At 44.6% G+C, this 25,658-nt stretch overlaps 1 protein-coding gene across 1 annotated transcript in view; it reads right to left on the reverse strand.

Moving 5' to 3' along the window:
* The window catches only part of LOC126270700 (fringe glycosyltransferase), a 570,474-nt gene that overhangs the window by 495,050 nt on the left and 49,766 nt on the right, over positions 1-25,658 (reverse strand). The window contains exon 2 of the mRNA XM_049974091.1: positions 17,275-17,526. Within this exon, the coding sequence (XP_049830048.1) occupies positions 17,275-17,526 (252 nt within the window). The remainder of the gene's footprint in view (positions 1-17,274; positions 17,527-25,658) is intronic.

A 25,658-nucleotide genomic window follows, 5' to 3' on the forward strand; every position in this document is an offset into this window, starting at 1 on the left:
CAGTAAAGGAAACAAAAGAAAAATTTGGAGTAGGTATTAAAATTCATGGAGACGAAGTAAAAACTTTGAGATTCGCCGATGACATTGTAATTCTGTCAGAGACGGCAAAGGACTTGGAAGAGCAGTTGAACGGAATGGACAGTGTCTTGAGAGGAGGATATAAGATGAACATTAACAAAAGCAAAACGAGGATAATGGAATGTAGTCAAATTAAATCGGGTGATGCTGAGGGAATTAGATTAGGAAATGAGACAAAGTAGTAAAGGAGTTTTGCTATTTAGGAAGTAAAATAACTGATGATGGTCGAAGTAGAGAGGATATAAAATGTAGACTGGCAATGGCAAGGAAAGCGTTTCTGAAGAAGAGAAATTTGTTAACATCGAATATAGATTTATGTATCAGGAAGTCGTTTCTGAAAGTATTTCTTTGGAGTGTAGCCATGTATGGAAGTGAAACATGGACGATAACTAGTTCGGACAAGAAGAGAATAGAAGCTTTCGAAATGTGGTGCTACAGAAGAATACTGAAGATAAGGTGGATAGAGCACGTAACTAATGAGGAGGTATTGAATAGGATTGGGGAGAAGAGAAGTTTGTGGCACAACTTGACTAGAAGAAGGGATCGGTTGGTAGGACATGTTTTGAGGCATCAAGGGATCACAAATTTAGCATTGGAGGGCAGCGTGGAGGGTAAAAATCGTAGAGGGAGACCGAGAGATGAGTACACTAAGCAGATTCAGAAGGATGTAGGTTGCAGTAGGTACTGGGAGATGAAGCAGCTTGCACAGGATAGAGTAGCATGGAGAGCTGCATCAAACCAGTCTCAGGACTGAAGACAACAACAACAACATCTTTAGAAAGCTATTAGTGTAAATCTAAATTGGTATAAATTACAGGCATGTCACTTTAATAGTACACGAGTTATTGGAGGTAAAAGTGGCCGATTACTATTGATTGTGTCAGGCTGTAAGTACTCCACAGTGACACGAAAATACGGTGGCAGCATGCTCAAATATATTTATTCGTCTATGTTTTTGTTTACATCCGAGATATACTATTCATGAAGAAATAGGTTCAATATTTACTGTGTTTAGAAAGCACAGAGACATTAGGCTACAGTCCTACTTTGTTTCTATTCTTTTGATATATGTTTATTTAATTTGTTTATGTATTTAATAATGTGTATTAGAGCGTGTTTATGGTCCAGCCATAGAATTTTTTTTTTAATTTCAAGTTATTTAAATGTAAATCCAGTATTTCGTATGTGTTTGAATGTGTTTGTGAGTGTGCATTGGCTTAGAGACATCGCCTATCACAGTGCTCGTTACGATGGGAGGCGACTACCGAAGTGAACGGGTGGGGTGTTCTGAGGAGCGCGGCGGGAGGGACAGTATTGGAGAGGAGACGGGAGTGAGTGCTGGACGCGGACGCACAGTCGCACGGAGCGGTTTGCACGCCGTCGCGGGAGAATATTTCGGAGTGCCGCCTCGTGCTCTTGTGTGATTTCCGTCGCTTCTGCTGTGAAGACGTAGTATGCGTTTAGAAGTGAATATCTCGCGAGCTGTGTTGTTGTTCATAACTAATTACGTCTAGTATGAATCTATTGTTTCGTTGTTATTCAAATTATATTTTATTTAATTGCAGGACCATAGACACCAGTATGTGTTTTGCAAAAATATACCACATTCTCAAAATGGTCCAAATGGCTCTGAGCACTATGGGACTTGTCTTCTGACGTCATCAGTCCCCTAGAACTTAGAACTGCTTAAACCTAACTAACCTGAGGACAGTACACACATCCATGCCCGAGGCAGGATTCGAACCTGCGACCGTAGCGGTCGCGCGGTTCCTGACTGTAGCGCCTAGAACCGCTCGCCCACTTCGGCCGGCGCCACATTCTCAGAAGTACTTCTACTATCGTACTCATCATTTAAAGTCATTACAAAATGGGACCTGCAGATTTTATTTAATTGCAATCTTTTATTTATAAATTTCTAAGTTACATTCGCAATGGCCGTGTGATTGGAAACTTCGACCATTCGATTCGTGTGTATATTCATATTGTATACTGTAGACTCAGCAGTATTTGGCTTGTAATGCTACAGCTACGTATCCCAGCCCCTAGACAACGAAACCAGCCGAAACTTTTAATATTTCAACTCTTTTTGAGTCTGTGGATGCGTAGTTGAGGGCCACCACATCATTTAATTTTATTTAAAAGCCCGCAAACAGGACATTAAAAGAGAGGTTGCGGCAGCCCTAGGTCCTACAGGCGACAAAGCGGAACCGCAGCGACCTCCCCATAGACAGTTCGATCCTCTGAAGAAAGCACAGAGCACAGCATGGCAGAGACGTGCGAGTTTTAGACGCACTCGTGTAGTGGAGCAGTTGGCAACCGCTGACAGAGCAGGTGCCGCCGCCCTGGCTCTCAGGTTTCCCGGCTCGAAGGCCAGGAGGCAGCTCTCCACACTCCCACGTGACGTCAGACGCACACCGCTGCTGTCACCGCGTCTTATTTCCGTCCATCTGTACGCCGCTATGCTGCTCCTGTTTCTGTTCACCGTGTTTAACCACCTATTGTATCTCGGAACTAAACTAATACAATAGACGTAGTGTCTTTGGAAGTCTATCTTATACAGTTGTGTCAGACTAAACTGTTTCCATACGTTGTACACCTCCATGACGCTTCGCAGTCAAAGTTATACTTCCTTTATCCAGGCTTTAACAACGAATGGTACTCCCTTCTTCACAGATAATTACCAATAGGGCAGAGATCTACAATTGCACTATGGAAACCACTGCAAAGTGCATGATAGTGAGTATTTACCATTGTACCATGTATTGCGGTTTTCCTGTTACATTCACTCATCGAGTGCGGGAAGATTGATAGCTTAAATGCGTCTGTGCTTGCTGGAATATTAGTGTAACATCGCGTTCGCGGTTCCGAGGGAAGCGACACGTAGGGGTAGTGTGCATGCCTAAATTCCTCACTTAAGACCGATTGTAACTTTCACGGTAGAGTTGGCGTCAACCTTCAAGAGGCTGTCCCTTCGTATCTTTCAGTATCCATGTGTGAGCTGTGTTCTAGGATTGAGTGCATGTGGTTCTTTTTTTTTAAGCAATCCAAGTTGAAGTTCTCCACGACGTCCATTAAGGTGAGACGCAAAAGTAATTTTTTCAAATATCTATTAAATTGTGTGAAGGCCTTAGAATAACTTCCTGATCAAGCTGTTCGAGTAGTTAAGACACTGGACTCGTATTCGGAAAACAGTGAGTTCTTACTCCCGTTTCACCATCCAGACATAGGTGTTCTGTAGTCTCCCCAAACAGACTGGGGCGAAAGCCCTAATTGTTCCTTTGGAAACGACCTATTTCTTCCCATGTACTTCTAGTTTGAGATCAGTCTCTAACGAAGTCTACCCCGAGGAGTCTGTAACCAAAGACAGAAAGCCGTTTTGTTACGAACAAGCAAGTTTTGTACAGAGAGGTGGCGCCTGGGAGAGAGGACTAATTTCCTTGCGCGATCAGATTATCTGATCCTACAACAAATATGAATGGATACATTTACAGAGTTACTGAATGAACTGTGGAAATTAATGTCTGCTGGTGAAGAAGAAGAAAACAACAACACGAGGAAGAAGCTGGCGAGTTTGCCTGGCTAAATAAACTCTCAGAGATAAATGTATCAAGGAATGACAGACGCATCGGTTTGGCAATAATGAAAGGCATGTGGCTTTAGAGAGACTGCAGTAAGGGTAAGGCGGATAGAGTGCAGCAGTACGTGGTGTGAGGTAGAAGCGACAGCCATGAAGCTGCGTAGGCAGAGAAAAAAAAAAAGTGCCTGAACAGGCTCCCGATGTTGATGCGGAGGATCCAACGCCATAGACTGTGCAACTTGCAGCTAGGTAGTAGTGTTGGCCCGTCCTACATCCGGGCAGCAGCCAACGTCATCCCTACGGTAGGACTGGCGCTTATCGCTGAAACAATCGGTTTTCAGCTACACCAATTTAACCTGAATCTTAAAACCGCTCAAAATTACAGTTTACTGAAATAACCGGTTTCGGATTTTTATTCCTATAATTACCTGATTTGAAAGTAGAAATCCAACAAAAATTGAACATGTTTTGACTCAGTTTCAAGATACACAAAATCAGAATATTAAATTCAACGGGCAAATAAAAGAAAACTTAGCTCGTCCACCGTTTGCTGCTTAACTCGAAAAGTAGTAAGTGACTGAATTCTAAGGAAAAAAAATCGACATAATGTCCTATTGATTCTAATTTTTTTAAACTCAACTAATGGTATAATCGGCCATTACAACATGTTTTTTGGGCTGAGCGTTACGCACAGTCAGTGCAAAGGGTGGAAACCGAGGGTCCAAAGATTTTTTCGTGTTAATTTGTCCGTTTTCAAGAGATACAAGTAGAGACAGGACTACAGTATAGATAAAGGCAGCAGATCCGCTATTTTGTATTTTTATCGCATACTATGAATGCATTAAAATTTATTTATTACTGTTACCATAATTTCCTTCCTCTTATAATATCACAGAAATGGCAGATAAATCTCTTACGACAAATGAAGAATTGTACCTCAGTATTACGTCGTTTCGTAAAAATTTTCCAGACTAGGGTTGCTGCCATTCTGCAATACAGCTGGTGCCCAGCAACAACAGCGAGAAACACCTTATCGACCAGGTGAGGCCAAGTCTAGCAATCTGCCCGTACACGCGTGCCTAAGCCAAGACACACTGCAACAGGCGCATCACTGTCTCAGCAACACTGCACCATTTCTTAGCTAATGCTTGTGTTGCTCGTTTCTGTCGGCACTGTTATTAAAACAACACTGAGCGCAATTCCCGTTTTCTAAAATGAGGCAATATTTCAAACCAACGTAAATATTACGAATAAATATTACTCCTTTATTTACAAAAAGAAGTATTTAAAAACAAAAAAAATTACCACTGCTGCTGCGGTTAATTGATATTGCCTTTTTAACTCAGTTATTGCTAAAAAATTAAACAGCTGTTTCAACGGCTGTAATACTTTTGGCTTTGCAGCCCTCATATTCAGGCACAGGAAGCTCTTCTTGGAGCAGTTGAGAAGGTACCGTGGGGTGAGGTACCAATGACAGGTGTCTTGTTCGGTACGGGTACCGTGAGAGAGACGGCCTAAATTGTGGTCCTTCTCCACGATTGGCTGCAGCTGCGTTCGGAAGTTGCGCACCAAAATTTAAATCTATTATTAATGTTTGAAAAATTAAACAGGCTTATTTACTTTAATTTCAAATCAAAGCATCTCTCAATAGCGTGTTATTCCATTATTTCGCATAGTAAACAACTGCAAAACGAAAAGTCAGACGAAGCACGTCGCTGATCTTCGGATCGCGCCTATGTTGGATGGCGGGCGAAGTGGTTCGGCTGTTAGATCAGAGCTCGTTCGGCAGGCTCTGTGGGACGGACATGTTGTCCGCCGCAGTATCAGTTAATTCTTAGTTTTCAACGTCTAGTTTTTGAATGCGAGAGCTGGTTGTGAAGCCTCGGAAGAGAAAGATGTTACCTGCCGCGGTATTACTTAAGTCTTGACTTGCAATGTCTAGTTGAGAACAGTGTGACTAATTACAGAAATACGCAGTTAACTTTGTTGTTGAAGAATGGAAAGTATTTGTGACTCTGAAGTGGAATGTAATTGTGCGGTTTCTCGTGTGCTGCCAATAACAAGCGAGTGGCATCCCGTATAAACAAACTGATCGGAAACTTAATCAGTTATAAAACAGTTCCTCGTTAAGATTTTCTTACAGCCTCAAGATTAGGGATTGACAACGTGCGTGCTGTTTTCTACGCAGGAGACAACTACAGAAGACTGCAGGTTGGTGGACCTTTATTAGAACTCATGCATTCCACTGTGGGCGGTGGAAGCAAATAGGCACCCCGCGTGTACTGCAGTCTTAGTGCAAACACAGAAGAGGATGAAGAAAAGCATTACTTTTGCCGGAAGGGATTTATCATACACATGTGTAAGTATCCCACCCCTTACTCCAACTCTTCTATTTTTCGACTTGCCGTACGGTGATCAAAAAATACCGAAAAACATCGATTACTCTGTACTAAAATATCGATCGATTTCTCCCGTCCTTAGCCCGTGGGATTCTTTCGGAATCGTTCCCAAATATCTAAGGTCCAGAAATGGCTCTGAGCACTATGGGACTTAACATCTGAGGTCATCAGTCCCTTAGAATTTAGAACTGCTTAAATCTAACTAACCAAAGGATATCACACACATCGATGCCCGAGCCAGGATTCGAACCTGCGAACGTAGCAGCAGCGCGGTTCCAGCCTTTAGCGCCTAGAACCGCTTGGCCACAACGGCCGACTAAAATATCTAAGGTCAACGCCTCATCCCCCCCCCCCTTCCACACACACATTTTTTTCCTCTTTCCTTACACACCGCAGAATGGTTTAATGAATTCCTTAGTGTCTTCTCTAGGGTAGGAAGAAGAACGGAATTGGGCCAAGCTTACTCTCACTCAACTAAGATAACAACGGCCCCGATATAAATGTATACGACGCTGATTTTCCCATTTCATTGGGGAGAACCTATTAGCTCTACCTTCAACTTTGTCGAGACTGTCTCCTCAAGCAAGTCGTAGGGGTTCGACTATAGGAGCGGCTTTGGTAATGGGCCTTAAACGTGTCCCTGATTTCTGTGCCTCTTACAGATGAAACAAGGCGCACAGGTGCGTACTGGATGGACACTTATAAAAAAAAAAAAAACACCCAGACAATAAATTACAAGTCTACACAATACTCTCTGGTAGAACATCTCATACGTCGAAGCTACCCGGAAAATCTGGATGCCATTTAAATTGTGACACTAATTCCACCAAAACTCTGTAGATAATTTTCATTTTGTCAGGTTGAAAATTCCCTTCAGCTGCAAGAACAACCACAAATTTATGTGTTGCTGTCGAACCAGCAAGCCTCAACTTACTTTCCGTGGTTTGCTGCCTGTGTTGTACTCGGTACCACGTCGAATTCTTGCCGTGATGCGGCAGTTGAGTTCCTTCACGATACTACGTATCTACATCTACATCCATACTCCGCAAGCCACCTGACGGTGTGTGGCGGAGGGTACCCTGAGTACCTCTATCGGTTCTCCCTTCTATTTCAGTCTCGTATTGTACGTGGAAAGAAGGATTGTCGGTATGCTTCTGTGTGGGCTCTAATCTCTCTGATTTTATCCTCATGGTCTCTTCGCGAGATATACGTAGGAGGGAGCAATATACTGCTTGACTCTTCGGTGAAGGTATGTTCTCGAAACTTTAACAAAAGCCCGTACCGAGCTACTGAGCGTCTCTCCTGCAGAGTCTTCCACTGGAGTTTATCTATCATCTCCGTAACGCTTTCGCAATTGCTAAATGATCCTGTAACGAAGCGCGCTGCTCTCCGTTGGATCTTCTCTATCTCTTCTATCAACCCTACCTGGTGCGGATCCCACACTGCTGAGCAGTATTCAAGCATTGGGCGAACAAGCGTAGATGCCCCACTTGCACCCCACTGCATATCGACATCGAATTTCGGCAGCAGTGTGCTCTGCGCGTGTAATTCCTCCGGCACTGACCGGTGTGCACGTCCTCCACTTCTTGTCGCAGTTGGACGAAGTGTTGCACGCTTACTCCTTGCAGACAAAGGCGCGCAGCTGGAAGCCGTGGGAGGACTGTGTGTACATGCCTGCATGCCTGTGGCGGACGGCGTCAGCTGCAGGGGCACAAAGAAGGACGCGGCCTTGCCCCAGACGCTTAATTGCGGGGCGTAATTGTAGTCCCAGTGTCCAGGTGACACACACACACACATGCACAGACTATCCGCGCCAGCTGACGCTCTGTGTAAAGAAACCAGTGCGCTGCTGATGCAGGCTGTCAGCCGCTTTACTCTCTTCTCAGCTTCAACGTAAAATATTTGGAACGAGTACATAGACTAAAAATCCCTTATTTTGCCACCAATTGTGTTACCCCAGTACGAAAATCAAAACAATAAGCAAGGGTCGTCGTATCACTTAAGTAACAATGGCTGAAGCTAGAAAAGGATTCGACAAATGATGTTAGCTTAGTAATTTTTTTTTAAACGGAAAGCAGTCGGAAAGAGTATATAGAAGACGCTAGGCGCACTGCTCACGGAAATTATATTAGACTGCGCGGCGAAGATCCTGAATACAGTAGCCTCTGCAAGTATCTTAAGGAAAGCGCACTCCTTTAGTTTAAAATTCTATTTGACAAGACTTACCGAGGGCTTGTTAATGAACTACACACATTAAAGAGTAAAAGAAACTGGAACACCTGCCTAATATCGTGTAGGGTTCCCGCGAGCACGCCGAAATGCCGCAACATGACGTGGCATGGAAACCACTAATATTTGAAGTAGTGCTGGAGGGAAGTGACACGATGGATATTGCAAGGCTGTCCATAAATCCGTAGGAGTACGAGGGGTGAAGATCTCTTCTGAACAGCACGTTGCAAGGCATCCCAGATATGCTCAGTAAGGTTCATGTCTGCGGAGCTTGGTGACCAGCACAAGTGTTTAAACTCCGAAAAGTGTTCCTGGAGTCACTCTGGGCATGTGGGGCGTCGCATTGTTCTGCTGGAATTGCCCAAGCCTGTCGGAATGCACAATGGACATGAAATGATGGAGATTACCAGACAGGATGCTTATCTATGTGTCACCTGTCACAGTCGCATCTAGACGTATCAGGGGACCCATATCACTCCAATTGCATACGCCCCACGCCATTTCAGAGCGTCCACCGGCTCCAACTGTCCCCTGCTGACATGCATGGTCCATGAACTCATGAGGTTGTCTCCATACCCACACAAGCCCAACCGCTCGATACAATTTGAAACTAGACTCATTCGACTAGGCAATATGCTTCCAGTCATCAATGTGCAATGTCGGTATTGACGGGCGTACAGGTTTGTGTCGTTCAGTCATTAAGACTACGCAAGTGGGCTTTTAGCTCAGAAAGGCCATATCGATAATGTTTCGTTGAATGGTTCTGAGGCTGACACTTCATGATGGCCCAGCATTGAAATCTGCAGGAAGGTTGCACTTCTGTTGCGTTCAACGGTTCTCTTCAGTCGTCGTTGGTCCCGTTCTTGGGAAGATCGTTATCTGGCCGCAGCGATGCCGGAGATTTGTTGTTTTACCGGATTCCTGATAGTCACGCTACACTCATGAAATGGTCGTACGGGAAAATCCCTTCCTCATAGCTGCCTATGAGATGCTGTCCCCCATCTCTCGTGCGCCAACTGTAACGCAACGTTCAAATTTACTTAAATCTTGATAACCTGCCGTTGTGGCAGCAGTAACCGATCGAACAACTAGGCCAGACATTTGTTGCCTTATACAGGCGTCACCGACCGCAGTGGCGTGTTCTGCCTGTTTACGTATCTCTGCATTTGAACACGCATGCCTATACCAGTTTCTTTGGCGCTTCTGTGTACTTCAAGACAACAAATCATATACTACTGCAAACTTCTATCCGTCAGCACGATGGCGCCTTCCGCTGACGTGCCGCACACAAACAACAATAAGGCACTGAGTTAAAATTTGTATCACAAGTGGAAACGCTTCGTTTATCAAGTTTATTTGTGAGAAGCCAATACCTTCAACATAATTGAATGAGGATAATCAATGATTCAGAAAATACCGACGTTAATTACCAGTCATGAAGCGCAACGAAACGAGACGCGCATGAAGCAAAGTAACTGGCAAACGCATACTGCAAATACGATTATCGCACGTGACTGCGTACTGCAACTTAATTTTGTTTCGTAATGTTCGTTAATTCTCGAGTAAGATTCAGCAGCACGTCGTGCAGAAATAATATCCAACCTGTCTCTATAATAGCAGGAAGACGGAACACATAATAGAAGATTCAAATAAATTATTAATTTGTAACGCCTCGTGTACTAAAATAAACTGCGCAACTCGAAAAGATGAACGGTTAATGTTGCGCGCAGCTACTCAATAATTCTCTAAGCACTTGCCACGCTTCAGAACCAATGTAGAGCCATTTGTTATTATAATGTGGAACATGGCTCGAGCGTTTCAGAGCCACTCCCGGGGAAAATTACTGGCGACTGCCCATATGCAGGTCACTGAATAAAATTACGAGGGAAAAGGAACGAGGATACGGACATGGCTCGCCGTGCGGCTCCTAAGAATTTCTGTGATCTACTGGGTGTGGAAATACAACTCACAGAAACTACAGATGGCAGTGGACCTCGAGTTCGTAACATTTCTCCGTTAAATGTCGTACGTTACTTCGAAGACTCGAGTGAGCGAGTTATAAACAAACGCCGATAAACATAAATCTTCCTGTCACCGCAGTCACAGACTAAGTCTTCGCGCAGCAACTAAGTTTCACGAGCCTTTTCTTGCACTGCCGTGATACAAATTCAATTGCTACTTAACGTAATTACATTGAATATTAAAATATCCCGTACCTCTCAGTACAGCTGTCGGACACACTCCAAGTTACTTGATATCCGGAAAGCACTGAAGATAATGCAGCACTGTATATTCGTGAACTAGATACATGCTGACGGAACAAGTGTTAAGATACGACTTTAAAGAATTCACTTGCCCTAAAAGTCAGGACATCGTCATCAATGACGAGGTCGTCTGATGTATGCTAAAGAACTAATATAACGTCGTGTGCCACTAAGGCAGTATGAGTAGTCAGTGTTAGACAGGTCTATTATTGTCAATGTTATTCGTACAACTGTTGAGATTAGTAGATTCCCATGCGGCGGACGTACGTTAAATCAAAACTGCGTGCAAAAACTGACAGGTTTCCCAAAAACATATGCAAATATGACGACGCAAACATGAGTATACACGCCATTGGTGATACGTCAGCAGGCAGCCATAATCAGCAAATGTAGTTTCGGAACTATGTAAGACGGAACGATCATGCGGTCCTTTAGTGAGAGTAGCACAATGCAGGCTACCATTCATTGAAAGAATTTTCGAACAAAAAAATATGCTTGAGAGAGAGAGAGAGAGAGAGAGAGAGAGAGAGAGAGAGAGAGAGAGAGAGAGTCCTTTGACTGATGGACGGTAACGACTGCTTTATGAAGACCTTCGAAGAGGGAGGTTGAAGGAATGGTTCTTAACCACTGCTGAAGAATATCGTTCATTTCACCTGATGATGTGGCTCAGACGGCACGCGAAGGCTGTGTCATGAATACTGCGTCACAGACACGACGTGGAAAAAAATTCAAGGGGCACCAAGGTCTGGTGCGGGGGCGGCAGCGGGAAGTCGTTAGCAGTTCAGTCTAGTATGCCGTGGTATCTTGATGAAGTGAACGCTTACTTATGTGGAAGCAAATTTTTGATTTTCTACAGTTACTTTTTTAAATCTTGCGTTGCCATTGCTTTTTTTTCAATCTTTGTACGCGTAGCTCGTGCTGGTATAACTCACGACTCTTCGTCGCGAATTTCACTCCAGAAACTGGGAAAGATGTGCAATATCAGCCATAATAAGTGATAGCGAACACTATATAGTTCTGTAGAACACCACACACGCCGTAAAATTTGTATTTCGGATTGTGGCAACTGAATTTTTCACGCAAACTGGCATATAATTAGTGAGGACCTATTAATTTCTGATGGAGTAGTAATAGAAAAGTGAATTGCTGTTATCTTGAATTCAATCGCCCGTCAATCAGTGTGACCGGAAGTAGATTTGAACTTTGTTCCCGCGGGATAAGGTTTGTGCCTCAACCGCCTCTATCCCTTGGGTTACGAGTACGTGTTCTCAAACGAATCTGACAAGATAAATCTTGTTTCTGAGAGCCGTATGACGCACAGCGTCCTGGTTCTGCTTCTTCGCAGTGATCCTTCGCCTCTTGTCTTAAATGTTCCAGCAATGAGATTTGTAGTGTTAACTGTGAGGCGTGCTTCTGCCTGTTCCACGCTACGTTAATTATTTCCCTTCATCTTATAATACATACGTATGAGAAGATCAATATTATTCTAAATAATTATTCCGACTCCGAACACTACAAATATTACTCCCTGCTTTCAGTACCGTAGGTACCCACTGTTCTACACAACAACGTAAATAGTGGAACACAGATGACTACTTTGCCCCGTTACAATTCCGATAATGATACTGCGCTAGTTGGCGTCGCTGAAGCAAATTGTTAAGTTGCTATCACGTTTCCACATCATTCAATGGCTTATCATTGCCGTAACTTCGCGTAAATCTGGTATTTTCCATTCAGAGACGAGAAATTTTTGCTGGGTACACGTGTGAACCATCTTGTTACATCAATCGCTCACTGTTGGGGGAACTGTTCTAAGCATCTACCGAGGCTTTGTTTCTCGATTCAGTGGAACATCCTTTGTTGGATCCACATGGATTCGGATTTCGGGTTCATTCAAATTGGATTTTTCCTCTTTTTCTTAATGCAGAATCTTTACAGTACTTGATACTCCAAAGTAATTGTGGTAATCGATTATGACACTCATTACAATCAAATTCAGTCAGCCCTTATACATGTATCGTGAATAAGGTAACACTGCCTTGTGCAGAACTTAAATGCTCCGTTTACTGATAGCGTAAAGTGACAACGGAGAGAGAGAGAATGTAGCAGCTCCCATGATCACAAAGTTACATGCGCTGCTTGGAATGGATAAAGGAGAATTGCTGAATACTCTTGCTGAATTTGCTGTTGGCGCGAAGGTCAGATTGTAAGAATAACCGGAAAGAAATTTATTAGTCTCAAAATGGTTTCTGATGACGTAATCTCCGTTTCTTCGTCTGCAGCCAATGACCGTAATGTTTACGGATTACCTGACGAAGTTGGCTCTCTTTAGGAAGACACTGTAACGATTACAGAGGCAGCGACGCAACTGTACAAAATTATGGTTTATTTGGAATGCCAGGCTTGCTGTGAAAACGCTTACGTCAGTGTATTGCACATACACATGAACTACTTCTGAAACTGGCTCCAAAAAAAGAAAAAATATTTCGAACAAAATGTAAAATCAAAAACACTTTCACCGCCTATATTTTCGAATGTTAATTTTATGAAGCCTGATTCGTCGTTTCACTACGCCATCTTCAGGCCCTCTGACAAAAGTTAGGAATAATTAAATCTCATGTGCTATCGAAATAGGGGCCATCTTCCCGTAACTGGTATTCATAGACTTCTTTTCCAACAATGCGATCGGTTCGTTCATCAATTGATCAACTGAAGACACTTCACTTCGACTGATGAACGAAGGTGCGTGTTGTAGGGGGAAAAAGTCTACGGATGCCAGTTACTGAATGCTGGCCCCTATCTAAACTGCACAGAAGACTGAATTCCTTCTACATGTCAGTTGGGGGCCGGAAGATGGCGTCGTAAAATGCCGAAACTGGTCACATAAATAAATTACATTCGAAATACAGACGGCTTAAGGTGTTTCTGATTTTATGTCTTATAATGGTCGAAGTGAGAAAGAAAACTGGCGTTCTACGGATCGGAGCGTGGAATGTCAGATCCTTTGATAGGGCAGGTAAGTTAGAAAATTTAAAAAGGGAAATGGATAGGTTAAAGTTAGATATAGTGGGAATTAGTGAAGTTCGGTGGCAGGAAGAACAAGACTTTTGGTCAGGTGAATACAGGGTTATAAATACAAAATCAAATAGGGGTAATGCAGGAGTAGGTTTAATAATGAATAAAAAATAGGAGTGCGGGTAAGCTACTACAAACAGCATAGTGAACGCATTATTGTGGCCAAGATAGACACAAAGCCCACGCCTACTACAGTAGTACAAGTTTATATGCCAACTAGCTCTGCAGATGAAGAAATTGAGGACATCTATGATGAGATAAAATAAATTATTCAGGTACTGAAGGGAGACGAAAATTTAATAGTCATGGGTGACTGGAATTCACCAGTAGGAAAAGGGAGAGAAGGAAACATAGTAGGTGAATATGGATCGGGGCTAAGAAATGAAAGAGGAAGCCGTCTGGTAGAATTTTGCACACAGCATAACTTAATCATAGCTAATACTTGGTTCAAGAATCATAAAAGAAGGTTGTATACATGGAAGAATCCTGGAGATACTAAAAGGTATCAGATAGATTACATAATGGCAAGACAAATTCAGGAATCAGGTTTTAAATTGTAAGACATTTCCAGGGGCAGATGTGGACTCTGACCACAATCTATTGGTTATGAACTGTAGATTAAAACTGAAGAAACTAACAAAAAGGTGCTAGTTTAAGGAGGTGGGACTTGGATAAACTGAAAGAACCAGAGGTTGTACAGAGTTTCAGGGAGAGCATAAGGGAACAATTGACAGGAATGAAGGAAAGAAATACAGTAGACGAAGAATGGATAGCTCTGAGGGATGAAGTAGTAAAGGCAGCAGAAGATAAAGTAGGTAAAAAGACGAGGGCTAATAGAAATCCGTGGGTAACAGAAGAAATATTGAATTTAATTGATGAAAGGAGAAAATATAAAAATGCAGTAAATGAAGCAAGCAAAAAGGAATACAAACGTCTCAAAAATGAGATCGACAGGAAGCGCAAAATGGCTAAGCAGGGATGGCTAGAGGACAAATGTAAGGATGTAGAGGCTTATCTCACAAGGGGTAAGATAGATACTGCCTACAGGAAAATTAAAGAGACCTTTGGAGAGAAGAGAACCACTTGTATGAATATCAAGAGTTCAAATGGAAACCCAGTTCTAAGCAAAGAAGGGAAGGCGGAAAGGTGGAAGGAGTATATAGAAGGTTTATACAAGGGCGATCTACTTGAGGACAATATTATGGAAATAGAAGAGGATGTAGATGAAGACGAAATGGGAGATACGATACTGCGTGAAGAGTTTGACAGAGCGCTGAAAGACCCGAGTCGAAACAAGGCCCCCGGAGTAAACAACATTCCATTAGAACTACTAACCATCTGGTGAGCAAGATTTATGAGACAGGCGAAATACCCTCAGACTTCACGAAGAATATAATTCCTATCCCAAAGACAGCAGGTGTTGACAGATGTGAAAATTACCGAACTATCAGTTTAATAAGTCACAGCTGCAAAATACTAACGCAAATTCTTTACAGACGAATGGAAAAACTGGTAGAAGCGGACCTTGGGGAAGATCAGTTTGGATTCCGTAGAAATGTTGGAACACCTGAGGCAATACTAACCTTACGGCTTATCTTAGAAGAAAGATTAATAAAACGCAAACCTACGTATCTAGCATTTGTATACTTAGAGAAAGCTTTTGACAATGTTGACTGGAATACTCTCTTTCAAATTCTAAAGGTGGCAGGGGTAAAATACAGGGAGCGTAAGGCTATTTGCAATTTGTACAGAAACCAGATGGCAGTTATAAGAGTCGAGGGGCATGAAAGGGAAGCAGTGGTTGGGAAGGGAGTGAGACAGGGTTGTAGTCTCTCCCCAATGTTATTCAATCTGTATATTGAGCAAGCAGTAAAGGAAACAAAAGAAAAATTCGGAGTAGGTATTATAATTCATGGAGAAGAAGTAAAAACTGAGGTTCGCCGATGACATTGTAATTCTGTCAGAGACAGCAAAGGACTTGGAAGAGCAGTTGGACGGAATGGACAGTGTCTTAAAAGGAGGATATAAGATGAACATTAACAAAAGCAAAACGAGGATAATGGAATGTAGTCAAATTAAATCGGGTGATGCTGAGGGAATTAGATTAGGAAATGAGACAAAGTAGTAAAGGAGTTTTGCTATTTAGGAAGTAAAATAACTGATGATGGTCGAAGTAGAGAGGGTATAAAATGTAGACTGGCAATGGCAAGGAAAGCGTTTCTGAAGAAGAGAAATTTGTTAACATCGAATATAGATTTATGTATCAGGAAGTCGTTTCTGAAAGTATTTGTTTGGAGTGTAGCCATGTATGGAAGTGAAACATGGACGATAACTAGTTTGGACAAGAAGAGAATAGAATGTTTCGAAATGTGGTGCTACAGAAGAATGCTGAAGATTAGATGGGTAGATCACATAACTAATGAGGAAGTATTGAATAAAATTGGGGAGAAGAGGAGTTTGTGGCACAACTAGACAAAAAGAAGGGACCGGTTGGTAGGACATGTTTTAAGGCATCAAGGGATCACAAATTTAGCACTGGAGGGCAGCGTGGAGGGTAAAAATCGTAGAAGGAGACCAAGAGATGAATACACTAAGCAGATTCAGAAGGATGTAGGTTGCAGTAAGTACTGGGAGATGAAGAAGCTTGTCTCATGACTGAAGACCACAACAACATCAATGGTCGAAGTCCATCAACCGTGCTTTAGAAAGATAGACCTACAGACATTTCTTATCACTGTATAAAATTCAATGCGGTTTTTATGAGTGGGAAAAATTTATGTGAAAGTAATTTATTATTTCTGCTTTTAAATGAAAATACCGGGTGATCAAGAAGTCAGTATAAATTTGAAAACTTAATAAACCACGGAATAATGTAGATAGAGGGGTAAAAATTGACACACATGCTTGGAATGACATGGGGTTTTATTAGAGGTGCGGAAAAAAACATATTGCTAGACGCGTGAAAGATCTCTTGCGCACGTCGTTTGGTGATGACCGTGTGCTCAGCCGCCACTTTCGTCGTGCTTGTCCTCCCAGTCCCCATACCTCAATCTCAGTCCGTGCAATTATTGGCTTTGGGGTTAGTCCCAAGTGTATCGTGGTCGACCGACATCTCTAGGTCCGGACATGCTTTACAGTGCTGTTCACAACATTATTCCGCGACTAAAGCTATTGTTGAGGAATGATGGTGGACATATTGATCATTTCCTGTAAAGAACATCACCTTTGCTTTGTCTCACTTTGTTAAGCTCATTATTGCTATTCTGATCAGATGAAGCGCTATCTGTCGAACATTTCTGATCGTTTGTATTTGTTGTTGTCGTTGTTGTAATAAAATCCCGTGTCATTCCAAGATTGTCTGTCAATTTGTACCTCCCTATCTACATTATTCCGTGATTTATTCAGTTTTCAAATTTATACTGCCTTTTTGATCACCCGGTATTTAATGCGTATGTTTATGTCATTTAAAGGAAGTCATTCTAATTCTCTACTGAATTCTCGGGTTACCAAGCTGACATACGGCCCCACGTAGTCCAAATAAAAATGAGGTTCCACTGCGCTATTTTATTCCATAACTTCACTTTTACACTAAGATCTACGTTATTTTTCACTGTCGCCTCCATCAATCTGTGGGTACTTGAGCTGCACCGACCTGCTTCTTGGCGAGCTGGAACCAAGTCTTGAGGATGAGGGGCAGCCTGGCGCGGTGGTAGCTGCCGGTGGTCTTGACGCTGATGAAGACGTCCTGCAGCGCCGTGGTGGCGGCGGGCGGCGGCCGCGGGGGAGGCCCGCGGCGCGTGGGCGGCGTGGGCGGCGGCGGCGCCGACTCGGGCAGGCTGAGGCTCAGGCTGTCGTAGTCGCGGCCCACCGAGCGCGGCGCGCGCTCCTGCCAGCCGCGGGACACCTGCCGGGCCGCAAACGTCTTTAGGAAACCACAACACATTTCTGTACAATTGATTACAATTTACCACAAAACAGGTCAAATAATGACAAGCAGAACATGAGTTCAAATGAATTAGATTCTATAAGCATTAAGTTCCGGAAAACATCCTCTCTGAAGGAAAAAAAAATAGAGCGCGCAGAAGATATAGTAGGATGTCATTGTAGCTTGGTACACGTATACACCATCGATGGGTATGTAAATAGAGTTCCAATTGCCTGCTGACACGTAGAACGGCCACTGGAGAGAATTGGTGTTCGTGTTCGCTGTTGTTACCACGCCTGGTAGGTAGTATTAATGTAGTGTGGGCAGTGTCAGACGATGACTGATCACTGAATGATACGGATATGCCGCATACTCTTACGAGACAGCGTTATGAGAAGCCGACAGTGTATGAAAGGGACCTCATTGTCGCTATCCATTTGGCCTGCTGGTCGAACCTGCAGTGTCTAGTTTTCAAAAAATGTTAAAATGCGTGTGAAATCTTATGGAACTTAACTGCTAAGGTCATAAGGCCCTAAGCTTACACAATACTTAACCCATATTATCTTAAGGACACACACACACACACACACACACACACACACACACACACACACGCACGCGCGCGCGCGCGCGCGCGCACATGCCCGAGGGAGGACTCGAACCTCCGCCGGGACCAGCCGCACAGTCCATGACTGCAGCGCCCCAGACCGCTCGGCTAATCCCGAGCTGCTGTCCAGTTTTGTGAGGCGTTCAGATGTGACAGCAGCACAATGGCCTGATGTTTGGACTGCATGGGAATGCGAGGACCAGCGTATTCGTCTTCGAGGTTCCGGTCGACCAAGTCTTATCACCATAAGGGGAAGATCACAGTATTGTGCACGACGGCCATCGTAACCCATCACGACTGCACCTGGCATCCGAGAAGAGCTAACAGACACCTGTAACATTTTGTCATCCCGCAGTAGCAGGGTTGGTTGGTTGGTTTAAAGGCCGGAGAAGGGATCAAACTACGGGGTCATCGGTCCCTTGTTCCTAATAAAACAATGCCACAAGGGCGAGAATAAAACGCACGAAACATATAACGCAAAACGGAAAGAAAGGAAAAGCCACAAGAACGAAGGCAAGGCAACGAACACTAAAAGGAACAAAAGAAGACAAGAAAACAGAGAGACGCTAGAAACAGAAGAGAGTAAAACATGAAAGCAGATTACAGTGGCTGGCCAACCATGAGAATAAACAGGAAAAGCTAGCCACTCTGCAACACATTAAAACCTCCACCCTAAAAGCACTAGGATGGAGGTCACAAGGGGACGAAGGACATGCGCTAAAACCTACACATAAGTATAAAACCCACTCTCACGGATAAAACGTAAAACTAAAACTGCTGTGGAGGCATTGTCGCCAAACACTGAAGGCAGCGTGCTGGGAAAGCTAAAAGTCTGCCGCAGAGCGGCTAAAAGTGGGCAGTCCAGCAAGAGGTGGACGATTGTCATTTGGGAGCCACAGCGTGGGTCCTCGCCACGGAGTATGTAACCATGCGTTAGCGACGTATGGCTAATGGCGAGCCGGCAGAAGACAACTGATTCCCTGCGAGAGGTTTGCATGGAAGACTTCCACACATCTATAGTCTTAGTGACACGCAGTTTGTTTGCGTGTTGTTATGCCATTCCGTCTCCCAAAGCCGGAAAACCCTGCGGTGTAAGACAGAACGCAGGTCAGCTTCGGAGATGCCTATCTCCAGAAGCTGTTTCCGTGTCGCCTGTTTGGCCAGCCTGTCGGCAAGTTCGTTGCCGGGGATTCCGACGTGTCCTGGGGTCCACACAGACACCACGGAACGGCGGGACTGTTCCAGGTGATGGATGGACTCCTGAATGGACGCTACCATAGGGTGGCGAGGGTAGCACTGGTCGATAGCTTGTAGGCTGCTCAATGTGTCAGTAACAGGAGAAATTACTCGCCAGGACATGGGCGGACGTACTCAAGAGCACGAGATATGGCCGCCAGCTCTCCAGTGAAAACACTGCAGCCAAATGGCAAGGAGTACTGCTCCATGAACATATGCGAAGGCTACGTGACCATCAGCCATTGCAGTAGCAGGGCAAGGGCACTACCGTCACGTACGAAGACTGCTGTTAACAACAAAATACGAACGGCTGCGTTAGGTGTGCTTCAACGGACAGCGTGGACTGATGCAAGGCGTCGCATTGTGTTCGACGATGAACTGAGGTTTTGCACTAGCCCGAGTACCCACCGTCGGCTAATATGGCGGCGACCTGGGGAGAAGCCACGTTCTTCCAACATTTTCGTGTGGTGTGGGCAGTCACTGGATATGACTAAGCCACGCATGCTCAGTGATTGACGAGACCCTGACCGCACAACGGTACGTCACGCACATTCTGCATTCCCTTGTGTTACCTCTTGCGCGACGGTATCGTAATGCCATTTTTCAACATGACAATTTTCGTTCACACATGTCACGTGTATCTACAAAATGTCCGCTTGATGACGAGGTGTTCCAGCGCCCACCAAGAGCCCCAGATCAGTCCCCTAAAGAACATGTGTGGGACCAGCTCGCAAGTCCGTCTCGGTGCCACAATCCAGGATATCGAGGGTCGTTACAACATTTTTGGACAAGCTTCCCTCAAGGAAGGATACAGCGGCTGTACGACATGCTTCCGAGCCAAATAGGTGCATGCATCCAGGCTAGAGGGAGTGCAACGTCACACAGTCAAGTGGGCTCATACAGGTACTGGCTAGTTCTTTGCAGATCTGATTCGATATTGTAATCACTGAAATACCACATACCTCCTCAATCCGCGAAGTTTCATTTCGTTTCCTAATCCTCTTCTGGGTGCTTCACTTCTGTCAGGCAATACCTGTTTTGGCGGGGAATTTTTGAATACTGAGAAAACAATATTTGCAATAGCAGAAGATAGGCTGAATGCCACGCTACGTTTCCGACTGCCAAATGCGGGTGTCTGAGGTAGTGCGACAATATCGTTGTGCCATTTTTCAACACGACAATTTTTTTTCACACGCGGCATGAGTATCTACAAAATATCTGCGTGACGTTGAGGTATTCCCGAGCCCACCAAGATTCCCATACCTTCTCTGATATAAAGACTGCAGCGCGGTCCACGTAACCCGGTAGCACCGACTGAGCACCTATCCGAAGCCTAACTAGTGGCCCTGGTTTCCAGAGTCCCCATCACCCCACGTCGTAGCGCTAGGCAAATTTTAAATGCGTAATTTGGAAATGGAAGGAAAAGAATATTTAACAGTCCATCTACAACAAGACAATTTAAGATTAAGCATGAGAGACGCCAGAGAAAGAAATCTGCTATGTTGTCTTCAAGCAAATCGTCCCGGCACTTACGTTAAGGAATTTCCGGCACCTATGTTAAGCAATTTAGGGAAACCATGAAAAACTTACAATCCTGATGACCGGACGGGGAAGAGTAGGCGGCTCTTCCCGAATACGAGTCCAGGGCTTTAACCACTGTGCCATCCTGCTAGGTCCCTACTTTCGCGTTATAACCAGATGGCAATAGTAACTTTGATGTAATTCAATTCAGGTTCTTTTTTGGAATTGTTTGCAAGCTGTATAGTTTGCATGGAAATATCTTGAAACAGACAACGTTCATTTGTCATTTAACACTTCGAATCCACGATGTCACTAACTAACATGTATAACAGATTAAAAACTGAAACTTCCTCGCAGATTCAAACTGTGTGCCGAACCGAGACTCGAACTAGGGACCTTCGCAAAGGACCTGAGTTCGAGTCTCGGTTCGGCACACATTTTTAATCTGCCAGGAAGTTTCATATCAGTGCACACTTCTCTGTAGAGTGAAAATTTCATTCTAGATTAAAAACTATTGTCTTGGTTTCTAAAAATAATTTCTGGTAGAATTTTAGAAACACTTCTGAAGTTCTTACACTATAATAGTTGTAAAGCAAAGTTGTTATCAACCATAATTTCAATTTAAATACCACAGCTCTTAACTTGAGGTTCTAGGCGCTTCAGTCTGGAACCGCGCGACCGCTACGGTCGCAGGTTCGAATCCTGCCTCGGGCATGGGTGTGTGTGATGTCCTTAGGTTAGTTATGTTTAAGCAGTTCTAAGTTCTAGGGGACTGATGACCTCAGATGTTAAGTCCCATAGTGCTCAGAGCCATTTTTTCTTGACTTGACGTGGCGCCGATCTGGTAACTAACGTCCCAGTTTGGCTTGCTGAGGAGACTTACGGTACCATATGGAATCTGAACGACATGTGCCTTTTGACTTTCTTTTTTCACTTTCATAGTGCAATGTCAGACGAGGAACAGCGATTGTAGAGAGCTAAAAATGCTGAGACTGCTTTACGATTCCATCAGTGTGTCTTAGATAACTCTTAATGCACTGACAAATGAATGGACGAAATAAAGATAAAGTAACTGTCGTTGATATTAATTTCAGTTGCAACCTTTATAAATAATCTTTTTGCAGAATTGGCGTTGAGAGACAGATGCTGACAACTGGCTTACAGGGCTACCGCTCGCTTCAATCTGGTTTAGATACATAATGACGTTTTAAGAGAACGAAAGTCTTTATAGGAATCAAACTGGATTCCACAAACAGATCATTTGGAACTAAGCTAGCTATGTTCGTCCACGCGTTGTAATGCGCTGGATACACCAGCGCCCAAGTTGATGTGTTCCATAACTTCCAGAAGACACTCGATAGAGTTTTGCTATGTCGTTTAGTAAACAAAATAGGAGCTAACGCCGGCCGGGATGGCCGATCGGTTCTAGGCGCTCCAGTCTGGATCAGTGCGACCGCTACGGTCGCAGGTTCGAATCCTGCCTCGGGCATGGATGTGTGTGATGTCCTTAGGTTAGTTAGGTTTAAGTAGTTCTAAGTTCTGGGGGACTGATGACCTCAGAAGTTAAGTCCGCTAGTGCCCAGAGCCATATGAACCGTTTAGAAGCTAACAATGTCAGACCAATTTTGTACATGGATTGTAAATTTCCTAGCAAACAAAACTCTATCCGTTGTTGATGGGACGAAATTAACAGATGTGAATGCAGCTTCGAGATTACCGGCGAGGAATGTTTGCAAGTATGTTAATTACCTAGCCCACCCGGTTAGCCGTTCGGTCTAACGCTCTGCTTTCCGGGCGAGAAGGCGAGTCGGCCACGGCACGAATCCGCCCGGCAGATTAGTTGTGAGGTCCGGTGTGCCGGCAAGTCTGTGGATGGTTTTAAAGCGGTTTTTCATCTGCCGCGGCGAATGCGGGCTGGTTCCCCTTATTCCGCCTCATTTACACTATGTCCGTGATTGCTGCGAAAACAGTCTCCCTGCACGCGTACATCGTAATTACTCTACCACGCAAACATTTGGGGTTACACTCGTTTGGTGCGAGACGTTCCTAGGGGGGTCCACTGGGGGCCGAACCGCACAATAACCCTGGGTTGGATGTGGGGCAGCGGTGAGTGAGTGGACTGCTGTAGCCTGTTGTGGGATTGTGGACCACTGAGGGGTACGGAGGGGACGAAGCCTCTCCGTCTTTTCCTAGGTGCCCAGTTCAATACAATTCAATGTTAGTGACCTACTGAATAACATCGGAAGCCCCATGAGAGTGTTCGCAGACGGTGATACGGACTATATGAAGACAGCAATTCCAGCGAAATGCAGGAAGAACTGTGCAGTAATGATGACTTGTACACAGACAGGCAGATGGCCCTGAACTTATAAATATATTTTACTGCGCACCGAGAAACGAACAGATATATTACCGTTGCTTGAGCTACTGACTATAAAGCAGAGGAAACAGCAAAATCCATAAAATACACGGATTTAACTACCCGGAGTTAAATGTAATGGAATGACCACATAAAACTAGTTTATGGAAAATAGAAGCCATGCAGAGATTCATTAGAAGAATCATGATACTCATGAAGGAAAGCAGTGACTTTCGAAACGGGCATTCGAATGATTCTTGAGAATGTCTTATTAGTCTGGACCTTTGCATAGTAGGATTAATACGGTAAGGTAGCCCTAGGGAAGCGAAGCCTTTCGTCACTGGGACGTAAGGTCCACACGGAAGAGATACGGATATGCTCGAAAACCTCCAGCGGCTGACGCTAAAAGAGAAGCGTTGTGCATCACCGAGTGCTTTATTGCTGAAATTCCGAGAGTACCTTCCAAGCCTGACAACGTATTGGGTTGGTGGATAAGTTCGCAGCGTTTTACCTAAGCTTAATAAACACAGCAGATACTTTCGTCATCAATAAATATATTCTCCTTTACTATTTGCAACAGTCTGCCAACGCTGCGGCAACTTGTCGATTCCTTAACTGGGGAAATCACGTTGTTTTGAGGTGAAGAACTTGTCGTGGCTTGTTCGCGGCGCATTTTCATCCAAAAAGTAAGTTCCCTGAACGTTCTTCCATAGCGAGCGGAGAAGGCGGACAGATCAAGTGAAAAGCGCGAGTCCAGAATGCCTCCCCAACCCAACTCCGTAAAGTGGTTTTTGGCAGTCTAGCGGAACGCGGGTAGGCGTTACCGTGGATTAGCATGACTAAACGCAGTCTTCTGGTCGTTGTCTCGGACTGCACCTGCAAGACGTCTCAGTAGTTGGTGATAAATGTTAGCACTGATGGTTACACCTCGGAGGAACCGTTTTTTCGTTCACCACACTATCGGTGATCACCAAATGCGTCTTTTGGGGACGTGCACATATCATTGTACGGTTTACCTCCTTGGGTTGCTCTCAGTCATGCTTTCTTTTCCTCCCGATGTTAGCATCAGGACACCATTTCTCGTCACCAGTACCGACAAACGATACGAATGGTCGGTGTTGTTCACGAACCAACTGACGACGAGTAAGCAAAGTTGCACATACGGCCATCGGCTTATTTTTGTCATTTGGGCTTAGAGCATGCGGTACCCATACATCCGATATTTGAACCTTCCTTCTACATACTAGTATCGCACGATAGTGGAATGACCACAGTTAACCACGTTTGCCAGTTCTGGAGTACACTGACGTGGTTCATTGTGGATGCGTTTAAACGTTATTCATGAAACCCTGAACGTCTTCCTGCATGCGGGTAGCCACTAATGTCAGAACGATCCTCATCAAAAGGAGAAAACAATTTTCTTTCCGTGCAGTGTCTGATGACATTAACCCCATACAGGACGCAAAAGTTTCTGGCTGTCTCTGCTGCTGCCACTCCTCTGTTGAACTCAAAACAGAAAGATATGTGTCCTGACCTCTCCACTTGGTACTTCATGTTCTAGCGTTCACAGCATTACCATCAGCCACACAGCTTAAGGTGGCTTAGGCAGTATGGGCGCAGATGTGTATCTTTAGCCCAAACGTTTTCACCACTGTCGACATTTGCCAGACATATCTGGTCTACAGTATTCTCTACATTTCGACGCTGTGACAGGGGCATGTGAAAGAACGAGCGTTTTTCGCCTAGTAGCACGTCTTTCGGATTCCCAGAGACGACTGTAGCACCTTCCAGCTAACTCCTGAACAGATGGGTCCTTGTGTCCGCAGCCGCCGCGAGCATACAAATTAGCAGTGCCGTGTCCCGACACTAAACACACACACACACACACACACACACACACACACACACACACACACACACCTGCGCCGAGCCGCGCCATCCGTCGCTCAAAGCAGCCGTTGTTGCGCTCGTGCCCTTCGCGAGCCCAGAACTATTTGCCCAGATGATAAGTGTTCTCGGTAGCGGCGAGTGAGTGCGGCCGCGTCGCGCCGTAGTTTATTTGCGCGGCCCAGCCGCGACTCGCTTCCGCCGGTTTATTGCCGCGTTCCGCCGCTCTGAAATAACATGGCGGCCGGCCGGGCTCTAAATATTAATATCCGGGAACACCTGCTCCCCGCGCCAGTTTACGGCGCCCTGTCGCTGCCATCGGCCTTCTCTCCCGCTGCGCGTGGGCGCGCTGCTACGTGTCTGCTGGCCTTACAGGACGCAGCCAGTGACGCTGGAGGGAAGTTACAAGTAGCGCTGCTCGAATGATTCGATAAATGCCGAGTTCCTAGATGCAAATGTGCGCTGCGGGATCAGCACCCCAGTTGTCACGCTATGAATACG

The sequence above is a fragment of the Schistocerca gregaria genome, chromosome 1, assembly GCF_023897955.1.
Source record: "Schistocerca gregaria isolate iqSchGreg1 chromosome 1, iqSchGreg1.2, whole genome shotgun sequence".
Classification (NCBI taxonomy): Eukaryota; Metazoa; Arthropoda; class Insecta; order Orthoptera; family Acrididae; genus Schistocerca; species Schistocerca gregaria.